Source organism: Triticum dicoccoides, chromosome 2A (genome assembly GCF_002162155.2).
Source record: "Triticum dicoccoides isolate Atlit2015 ecotype Zavitan chromosome 2A, WEW_v2.0, whole genome shotgun sequence".
Classification (NCBI taxonomy): Eukaryota; Viridiplantae; Streptophyta; class Magnoliopsida; order Poales; family Poaceae; genus Triticum; species Triticum dicoccoides.
In genome coordinates this window covers 718,750,533-718,761,085 of record NC_041382.1, presented here as the reverse complement: position 1 = coordinate 718,761,085, position 10,553 = coordinate 718,750,533, and the positions used below count along the sequence as shown (strand labels likewise).

General features: G+C 40.8%; 2 protein-coding genes across 5 annotated transcripts; both read right to left on the bottom strand.

The window, feature by feature from the left end:
- Window positions 1-1,637: 1,637 nt before the first annotated feature.
- On the bottom strand, window positions 1,638-7,159 carry LOC119356556. Of its 4 annotated transcripts, none has more exons than XM_037623525.1 (7): window positions 5,091-7,159; window positions 4,829-4,955; window positions 4,438-4,571; window positions 4,182-4,289; window positions 3,926-4,079; window positions 3,726-3,804; window positions 1,638-3,612 (listed from the first exon to the last, which is right to left on the bottom strand). In XM_037623525.1, the coding sequence occupies exon 1, from the start codon at window positions 7,123-7,125 to the stop codon at window positions 5,101-5,103; it is 2,025 nt and encodes a 674-aa protein (XP_037479422.1). In that variant the 5' UTR covers window positions 7,126-7,159; the 3' UTR covers window positions 1,638-3,612; window positions 3,726-3,804; window positions 3,926-4,079; window positions 4,182-4,289; window positions 4,438-4,571; window positions 4,829-4,955; window positions 5,091-5,100. The 4 variants fall into 4 exon arrangements, with proteins under 4 accessions (XP_037479422.1, XP_037479423.1, XP_037479424.1 ...); XM_037623526.1 differs by having other exon boundaries at window positions 3,926-4,047; XM_037623527.1 differs by having other exon boundaries at window positions 3,926-4,289; window positions 5,091-6,424; window positions 6,539-7,159.
- Window positions 7,160-7,867: 708 nt separating this feature from the next.
- On the bottom strand, window positions 7,868-10,121 carry LOC119356557 (putative disease resistance protein RGA4). The gene is made up of 3 exons (XM_037623528.1): window positions 9,982-10,121; window positions 8,064-9,792; window positions 7,868-8,032 (listed from the first exon to the last, which is right to left on the bottom strand). Exons 2-3 carry the CDS (start codon window positions 9,759-9,761, stop codon window positions 8,006-8,008), a joined length of 1,725 nt encoding a protein of 574 aa, XP_037479425.1. The 5' UTR covers window positions 9,762-9,792; window positions 9,982-10,121; the 3' UTR covers window positions 7,868-8,005.
- Between the last annotated feature and the right edge of the window lie 432 nt (window positions 10,122-10,553).

The following is a 10,553-nucleotide window of genomic DNA, read 5'->3' as shown; positions in this document are numbered from 1 at the left end:
AGCTCTGTAAGCCAATGTGATGCTCACTCCATCAAAATGCCACAAACTCGCGTAGAGGCTCATGCATCACATGCCTTGCACAATAGGGTGGCAAGGGTAGGGAAACCTTTTTCTTAATTTTTGGTAGAAGTTTTTTTGAGTGGTTTCCCTTGTTTTATTTTTCAGTTTTCTATTTGATCTTTCGGCATTTTGTTTTTTTGGATTACCTTTCTCAAATTTCCTTTATCTATTTTTTCAGTTTCTTTTTTTTCTTAAGAAGTAATTTGTCAATAATATAAACACTCTGTTTTCAGTTTCTTTTTTTGAGAAGTACTTTGCCAATAATATAAATACTTTGTTTTCAATTTCTTTTTCTCAAGAAGTAGATTTTCAATAAATAATCACTTTTTTCGTAATACATGACATTATTTTCCTATAATATTTTTTAAATAACATTGTTTCCCGATACATGTAATGCCAAACTTTCCCTTTTAATAAAATTTTAAACTATGTTATTTAAAAATAACAATTAATATTTTTTAAAATCCAAAATTATTTTTATTACATGAGATCTTTTGAGGGTCATTTTATAAAGTATCAGGTATTTTTAAAAAGTGTTTGGAATTTTTATTTTTGTGGCATATTTTTGAAAATACCATGTAATATAAAATAATGTTCACACACTTCTGAAAATATATGTTCACTTTTTTTACATCAAAGTACTCTTTATTTCAAAGTAATCACCATATTATCTTTTACAAGAGTATCAACAATCTTTATCGGTGGATCTTCCATCCACCCCGCACACACTTTTGAAAAATATATGTTCAGTTGATTTTAAAGAGTATTTATATTTGTTTTCACAAAAAAAAATCTTGTTTTATGTTAAACAAAAAACCGAATGATGAGCCAGAGGTCCATAGCGAACCTATATAAACCGAAAAAAGGAGCGCCTGGAAAGGCGTCTACTGGGCTGGCCCATGATGGAAATCACCGTTGTGTCGACTATGTGACTGTGAGCGACACATAGGAGGACACACCGGTTCTTTTTGTGCCGGGAAAGGAGGACACACTGTTCTTAAAAAATGGAGGACACACAAATAGGAAATAGATGATGGCTTGAACAACCCTCGTAGCTTATGCAACTTCTTCATGTTTGCTTTACCAATTGCAGAGACATATCTAGAAAAAAGTAATAATACGGTAAAAAAAATGTTGGCATGATTAAGAATCTACGTCAAGTCAAAAATAATTACCCCAATGTAGCAACAACTCCATAAACTTCAGGTGACAGATATGTGAAATGCTGCAGATGATAGAGATCAATGCCCCAAAACTCTCCACTTTTAACTTCAGAGGAAGAGAACGCCCTGGATAAGAATCTCTTATGGAGAGCTCCATCATAATCCATTGCAAGTCAAAACACATACTGACATACCAATTGGTTATACATTCAAAAATCATCTTCTCCTTCCTTGTGCTGCTAAAATTAAATCGGACGATCGGTTTCTGAGACTCAGAGAAAACAGGATGAATAATGCAACATACACCGACACAATTCTTGAGAGGCAATTGGATAGCAAAAGCGAACAAGAAAGGCCAAGTTTTTGAAGTGAACAATAACAGGCGCATTATTATTTTAGCACAGGTAACCACTGTGACATGCAAGCATAGATTCATATATGAAGATATTGCACATTACACTGAATGTTGATGTCCACACTTAAAGAACAGATGAAAGAGTCCGCATGTTTTTGTACCATTCATCGACAGCCTACTACAGACTGAAGCTAGAAGGGAAATAACAATCGGGGAAACCCCATTTTCTCTTCCTTATAACATTGTTAGGAAGCAAGTGGCTTCAAAGAGAAACAAAAGCTATGATTCATCTTAGCCTTCTCCCTTTCCTATTCTTCCCTCGAGAAAGAAAGGTCTCAGATTGCGGCAAATGGCACGTCAGAGGACTTAGGCTCCTGATTCAACTTGCCCACATGCTTGTGAAATACCTGAAAGCTTAGCCTAGCGAGATTGCAAACAAGTGCTCACGTGCAAACAATTACTGTAATCCTCGTAAACTTTGGGTCGAGGCACTTACTGCAAACATATTAAAGTAGCAGGCTAACAATTGAGCACAAGCTTAAATAACAACTCCTATTCATTGCCAGTACGGAATGGGTTCCATTTTATGAGAGTGAACAGCATCAACAATATAGCGATCAAGTTTTGAACACAGGTAACTAGGAGGTTTGACTTCAATGTCAAGAACAAAGGAAGACAAGAGCAGCCAACAATTTTATTCCTTTGTGAACCTTCCAAGAGCAGGTATCTAGCGAAATTACCTCGTCATGATCCGGAATTACTCTCATCACATAATTATAGTCCTCACTGGCCAGTGGCCGAAGTGTTCTATCTACTTTATATTTCTGGAAAGCTTATCTGGAGCTTGGTTGGGTAATTCAAAGAATGAGCAAATCTGAAATCTAGATTGTAAAGCTAAATAAGAGTTCAACTCAGCATAAAAAGAAGTCTTCACATTCCAGTCATTGGAAAAAATTGTAGGGTCCAAGGCATGTGGGAGGAAACGGACTCACACCAAGGAAATTATTTGAGAGGCCAATGCAATGTAAGGTGATCCCAGGATGCGAGTGATGTTCCTGTTATCGATATTGCATATGTAGCACATGAAAATGGAAGCACTGCTGGCTATTCCGTCCTGCTTGAAAATGAACCCTTTAATCTTTTGAAATGGTGCTCCTCTCTTCTTGTTTTTTCAGTATGTGAGAGAGAGGCCACTGCTGATGAATATAGCTCTTGAATCTTCATAATAATGAATTTTGCAGCGTTGATAATAAAACGCTTTTGAGTCTTCTCAAACTTTGATGACTGTGCTTATGGAATAATCAACTACTATGGAATAGTGAGTGATGCGCTATATAGGTAGGTATGGTGTGAACAAATGACAGAAATGGTTTAATTTCTGAGATTTTGTGATATCCTGATGAAGGAATGCAATGCCGAGTGTTGAAGAGGCAAGCAAACATAAAGTTACGGCAAAGGAATGACTGGCTTTCAAAGACTTCAGACTAGAGGAACATCGAACTTAACAATACACACTAAATATTCAGATTGCAATAATCAAGGCTCATGAAATCTGCTCTGCTTTTGGCATTGGTGAGATAGAAAAAATACTACAGATCAAGAAGAGAATAAAATCACCTTCACCATACTTAACTCAGGAGGTTCTATGAATAAAAATTAGCAAGCTCGAGTCTTTTTGTTCAATCAATGTTCATCAATCACCTAGTAACAAGTGTTCTCTACCTTTACGACTATATGTATCAGCTGAAAACTCTCTTGTGTTATTTAATTCAGAATGGCAATGAATTCAGAGATTATGAGCGTGCTCAAAAGCTAGAGTACCAACTTATCCAGAAAGTATCAATTCCTCTAGCCTAGGTCTCATGAGGCAGTAAGTGTTTGACAATTGCACATTGCAATACAATCTAGCATAGCTAAATTGATCATGAATTTCAGCAAGGGGTTGCTGACCTTCTGTGGGTACAAAAGTGTTACAACTTCACAAACATGTGCCTACTCCATTGTTGATTTCCAAAGTTGTGCCGCATGCCACATCTATCAAGAACCCAATAACCATATTTCAGTCTAACATCTTAAAACTTAAAAAATGATACACAAGTTATCTTTTACACTTCTATAGAGATGCAAAAGGAGAACATTGGCCATACCAATTAATAACGACCAGAGATCTGATTGGCTGCACACAAGCACTGATATCATACGACAAGGGGTATTACTGTAAAGTTCCTGTATTCATTAAATTCCGTTAAGCAACACAAATTACGACGAACGCAAGAACACCTTCTATCTGCATCGGTGTACAACCGAATTAAAAAAAATGCAGAGCTTAATTTCAGTAGAAAGTCACCGGATCTCATTTCTTCCACCATTATGCCATGGTGATGGTGATATGTTAACCCTCACAGCCGAATAAGCCGAGCACACCATCAAGTCATCATGAGAGATGACCAAAATGTAAACGGAAAGTATCTATAATCCAACCAGAATTAGCATAAAGACTCCTGCACAAAAATAAAATAAAATTTCCTCCAGGGAGGGAGATAAAGAAACTTTGAAATGGTATTAGCTATACGATAGAACAGATTGGATTTGTGCACACTAACCAGATTTATGGACTTTTCATATAGGACGAAATACCACACAAGACCCTGAAGTGCCACCTGTGTGTGCATGGAGATAATTTTACAAGGCTAAAACTCCTAGATGGATCCCTGCATAGTAAATAGAATAATCATTTTGCTCAGACATCAGATATACAGTAATGATGTAACCAAAAGAGAACAAAATTGACTTGATGCGCGATATTACGGAGAAGCAAGACTTTTATGAAGAGTAAACTGTGATATTACATACACTTACCATAATTAATTAATTATCAATTCATGCTCATAAGGAGATGCCACTCAAGGCTTTGATGATGAAGGAACCTTGTATCAACGCAGAGAATTTTACAAAGATGGAAGAATTGACAACTCCATGGCCCAACCTGCTCACTGCAAAGTATATCGAAACACACACACACAGTTCAGAGTTTTGCAATAACAACATAAACAGTGGAGGTATACAAAACAAGGAGTATTTTTCCAAGTTGGGATCTACAACTCAGCAGTTCCATAACAATACATGAAGAGAAAAGTGTCCCACAAAATCGAAACAACAAAACGCAGAGAAGCAAGCCATGTACTTCCGTTTAATAAATAGTGGACTGGAAATACAACTGTACATGATGATTAATTATGCATGTACTGACCAGCTTTGCATGCAGGATGGGAGAAAACTGAGATCATCATGCTTGCACTGGCAAGTGGGAGCCTTGCTCGTAATTATACAGAGAGAACTGTAGGAGGCTAACAGAATATGCAGGTTGAAGAAGAACCCTGGAAAGTATATATATATTAAAAAAATTATAAGATAGAATAGCAGCAACTGCGGTGAACCAAATGGAACAAAAGAAAATGGCTTCGATGTACGAATTTAGGAAAAAGCTAGGGAACTGATTGTTTGTTACGCACCTTGGATTGGTCAAGTTCTCACAATTGGGATGGTTCCTATAAACTTGCGGCAGTCCCTTTTTAGCTCCTTGCTGTTGCCAAGATGGACATCTAACTCTCGCATTGAACTTGGAAGGCTGTCCTTGGGCAGCGACTTGATGGCATCACAGCGGCAGATATTCAATATTTCCAAAGAACTCGGGAGGCCGTTCGACAGAGACTTGATGGCACCGCAACACTCCATCTTTAATTCCCGCAGAGAGCTCGGAAGGCTGGGCAACGACAGGATGGCCGAACACCATATGACCCTTAATTCCCTGAGGTTGATAAGCTTGTGTAGCCCTGCAGGGAGGTGCTGCAGCTTGTATCCCCCAAAAAGTCGGAGGTCCTGGAGGCAGGTGAGGAGCTGAAGGGCCTCCTCTTGCTCCTTTGTCAAGCATTCCACCTCGTGGCCGAATAAGAGGAATAGTACTGTGAGGGTGGAAGAGAGGAGGCTACAGATGGGCGCAGCAAGGACTCCTGTGTTGTATTTCGTATTCAGAACCAAGGGCTTGGAGGAACGGGAATACCCCTCTTTGTCATGTGGCCATGAGGGATTGGATCTGGCGAAGAAGTTGGAGCGAGTATAGAGGGTTAATCGTGTGAGGCGGCCGTGGGCGAGGAGAGTCCATAAGCCCTCATCTCTTAAACCCTGCTCCCATGCATACAAGTATAATTCGGTGAGAGAGGTGAGGTTTGAGAGGGCTTGCAGCGTCTCCATGTGCTTCACGCTCCGTAGGCAGAGGACTTGCAAGCAGGTTGGAAAAGGGAAAACAGAGGAGGATAAGGATGAATAGGAGGAGAGGAGCTCGGGGCAGCCACTCACATCCAAGTGGCTAAGGGAGCGGAGACGTTGGAGCCCTGCTTCTGTTGTGGCGTGCTGGTCGTTGTCGTGCAGTGGATTGGAGAATAATAAGCTCACCTTTGGGCAATCTGAAATCCGCAATTCCTGTAGCTGGGGAGGCAATAGAAGTACTCCTGCTGCTGACGCTGTTATTATTTCCTCATCGTCTCTTGTCTGTTGCTGCTGCTCTCCAGAAACAGTTTCTGCATGCTCTACCACACCCAACCCAGTTATATTCTCACACCTATTCATATCCAACTTTGATAGGTTCGGAAGAAAAGAGAGCAGCAATGTCAATTCTTTTCCTTTCGTATCACAGTTACTGATCCTGAGTTCTTCAACTGGAAACCGGTATACGCCATGCCTAGCAGTAGCATCTCCAACCGATAACAAGAAACTGCTGGCACCCTCTATCACGATCTTCTTTAGAGATGCTAGCACTCGGAGGTTATCCAGCGGCAGGGGAGGGACTCTGTTCACGTACAACTCCTCTAGATCAGTTAGATTAGAGAAATTCAACCCACTCCACAACCCATCATATTGATCACCCTTTCCCTCAATTTCCAAGCTTAGTTTTGATTCGTACCTTTTGTGGTAAACCAGCTTTTCAAAACCTGATCCTGCTCTTACTATCTCAGCACAACACGTACTAGTCCGCCAAGGGATAGAAGGCACTGATGCTAGTTTCGGGCAGTCGACAATGACCATCTCCCGTAGCCTAGGAAACCAACCCATTTTCTCCTCCATTCGTGCTTCATAGCAAGTAGAATGTGAAAATGGCAACTCCAAAAGTTCAGAACATCCTCTAATTATGAGCACTTCCAAGTAAGAAAAGAAAGGACAAGCGCCATTTCCAACCCATTTTTTCAACCTAGATATGTTACTTAATTGTAGCCTTCTCAAATTATGGAAGCTTAGAGGTGAGAGGCTACAACCCTGATACTCTTCATCAAGCTCATTAACCATCCACATCTCTCCCAGAGGTGGAAGAGTTTTCCAAGATACACCATCCAGACAAAGAGATTCCAAACATTTAACTGAGAGATTCTCATATAGCCATGATGGGGAATTAGTGCCCCCGTGCCCTCTAATGCATAGCTCTTGAAGATTGCCATGTGGTACAAGGCTTCCAAGAACATTTTCTTCTTTTACAGGATCCACATTAGGTCGCATCACATCCCATTTACAGGATCCACATTAGGTCGCATCACATCCCATTCTAGTATGAGTTCTCTTATGTGGTTCTTCTGTGCGAGTTTTGATTCATTTGCTTCCTCTTTTGTCTGCACATTTTCAAGATTATATATGCCAAGTGATCCTCCAATCTCCGTCAATGTTCCGAGCTGACTTAGTTCAAAACAATCACTCTCCTTTCCCACTCTAAATTCTCTTAATTCCTGGAGGAATTTTAGTTTTCCCACCCCATAAATGTCAGACTGAAACTGAAGTTTTTTTTCTGGCACCAGAAAATGATGCAGTTTTACAAGGTTGCTCATATGTCTAGTTGAACTAACGTAATGTTGCACACTTTGCAAATCAATGACCTCTAAATGATACAATCTAAACAACGCGCTTGGTAAGCACACGTCCAAGTAATACACTGGCTTAATCCTTAGGTAACGAAGATGGACAAGTTTTGAAAAGTTGTGCAATAGGTCCTCCAAATTATATGATGCTTCAGACAAAAATATGACGCGAAGGGCTGTAGCTTCTCTAAATAAACCACCAATAGTTTTGACAAGGCTTCCATGGTATTCGCCAAATAACATTAAAGTACGCAGGTGTTCAACTTTCAATCGTTTATGTAGTGCACTTAAATTTCTATCGTATTCTTCAAAAGACATTCTGTCATTTACATCTTTGTTATCCGTGATTATAGACAAGTGACGCACAGATGGGGGAATTTGTATATACCTTACGTTAGAACTATAGATGCTAAGACATTCATGCAATGAAACCTTCACTGCCAACTCATGCAATAAGTCATGGATAACATAATAAGAACGTTCTTCCTTTTTATTCATTTTGAAAAATCCATGGGTTACCAAGTCATTTAAATAGCACATTCCAACATCTTCAATTCGCTTTCTTTTATGGTCACTTGAATGTAAAATATTCAGTCCAATCCACAAGTGAACCAACTCTTCGCTACCAAATTCATAATCTTCAGGAAATAAAGAACAAAAAGAAAAACATTGTTGTAGATGGAATGGAAGATGATCATAGCTGAGTTTTAAAGCTGGCATAATATCATTGTCATTGTTTTGTGATTCCCATTCTTTACTTTCCAGAACGCTTGTCCAAAGGTTTAATGTAAGTTTGTTTCTTAATAATCTACCAACAGTTTTTGCTGCAAGAGGGGAACCCTTCAGCTTGTCCACTATTTTGCTCCCAACTTCAGATAGTTCTGGATGGTCAATCCATGGTTCTTGGTCACCAAATACACAATCTTCAAAGAAAGACATAATATCTTTAGGACATAGATGCTCCAATCCTAGTGAGCATTTAGTTGTCTTAACCGTGTTTGCTACCTCGGGTATTCGAGTCGTGACTATAACCATGCTACCTTTTGCACCCTCGGTTTTGAATAAGGATAACAATTTTTTCCACTCATCCTCATGATGTGTCCACACATCATCTAACACAAGTAAAACCCTTTTTCCTTTTATCCTTTGCACGATAAGCTCTTCGTCACTACAATCACTCTTTTCATTGTCAACTTTGGGGATATTTTTCACGATATCTTTTGCCAACCTATTCGCATTAAAATCGAAAGAGACACAAATCCAGATGGAGACTTGGAAATGACTCTTCGCTTGTTCATATACGTGTTGTGTGAAAGTTGTCTTTCCAATACCTCCTGGGCCGACAATTGGAAGTACAGTGAGTTCACAACATTGACCATTAGCAATTTCATCGAGGACAATCTTTTTGTGGCTATCCCTTCCATATAACTTAGGTTCTATAATTTGTGGGGTAGTTTTGGGTCTGTTCGTGGCAATGTCTTGGGTAGAGGCGCGGCTAGAGTTCAATAACTCTAGATTAAGAATGGTTGAGACCTTAGCACATACAGGCTTCAACTGCTCTATGATGTTCAATATCTTTCTAGACATTTCCACCCTGTCAAACTTCAGTTTTGGTATTTCTAAGGGGTGATTTTCCACCAATTCGGTCTGAGCATCATGGTCGATAGAGGGTAAGGAGGAGAAGAAAGAAAAGTGTTTACCGACATTGTGGGCAGCCTTAGGCATGCATCTGCCATGAACCTCATCGACACCCAGCTGTTTGGTGGGTGTCGGTAGTGAGGAGTTAACCTCACGCCGACCACCACAAAAGCGGAGACCTGAGAGGCATCCTTGTTTGCCATCGCCGTCTTGCTCATCAGGATCGGGACGCCTGGTAGCACGCGTGCACACAGGAAACTTGAGTTTGTTCCCACAAGCTTTGGTCATGTGGCGAGCATGGAGGGCGAGGTCCTGGACACAGCCAGCAGCATGCGCGTCTGCAGCATGGTACGTGCCATCGAGCTCATCCTGGATGCGGAAGTAGTCGATCGCGTCCAGCACATCGTCGGCCCCATAGGCCAGCTGCCGCAGCTTGTTTAGCAGCTCAGCCAGGGCGGGGTTGTGGATCTCCCTGCCCTCGGCAGTGTTCAACATTGCCTGAGCCTGCAACAGCTCCAGCTTTAGATTCTCGATGTTATACCCGAGCTTGGTGCTGGCTGCCCACAACTCCAGCACACCACCAGACAGTGGGCTCAGTGCTTTGCCAACCACCCAGCTCGCTGCAGATATGCCAACCGTCTCCATAGAGAAGATGGAATTATCGATATCGATAGTTCTGCATGCACCAGAGTTGTTAGCAAGGGCAACTATATATCAATACTGTGAACAAATAACCTTTTTTGAACTGGAATCCAAAAGGCATATATCATATACGTATTAAATAAGAACAAGAGTGTAAACTAATAATGGTTGGTAAATGTATGAGGTTCCAGTGTTCAGTGATAATAATCTCATGTAAACTTACCAGGAGAGCCGGGGTCAGAGCAGGCTGCACTGCAAAGTGTTGCTACCAGAGGAGGCCTAGCTAAGAAAGATAGTCGAGAACTCTAGACGCAGCGGAGAAATGCCGGAGAAGGTTGATGTCCCGAGAGAGAGGCGTGGATGGCAGATGCGTGGAGAACTACAGATACTTAAGGGGTGGTATTTATAGATGCAAGCAGCTACAAAGTAAGGCTAGCCAATCAGAAGGACGTCCCAGTCGGATGAACTAAAATAATCGCAGCTAGTGAAGCTGGGAGAGCAAGCAAATTAATACTCCCTCCGTCCAAAAAACTTGTCCCTTAAATGAATGTATCTAGCACCAAGTTAATGCTAGATACATCCATTTGAGAGACAAGCTTGGGACAAGCTTTTCCGGACGGAGGGAGTACTTGCCTTCAGATCTTGTTAAGGGCATCATTACAACCTGGTCTGGGACTCTGGGTAGCTCTGGAACCCTTTCTTGAAATTATGTTGGGAAAACCAGCCTATACTACGGTACATAGCAGAGATAAAGCACAAAGGGAACAAAATCCGTTTAACAACATACGCGTCCAT

What these genes read in the sequence shown, in the direction of transcription:
- LOC119356556 (XM_037623524.1), bottom strand. Translation starts at nt 7,125, where the DNA reads ATGCGACCTAATGTGGATCCTGTAAAAGAAGAAAATGTTCTTGGAAGC.
- LOC119356557 (XM_037623528.1), bottom strand. Translation starts at nt 9,761, where the DNA reads ATGGAGACGGTTGGCATATCTGCAGCGAGCTGGGTGGTTGGCAAAGCA. An exon ending in TGTGGATTGGACTGAATATT is followed by an intron (nt 8,033 to 8,063) that starts TTACATTCAAGT and finishes AAAGAAAGCGAA; the next exon opens with TTGAAGATGTTGGAATGTGC.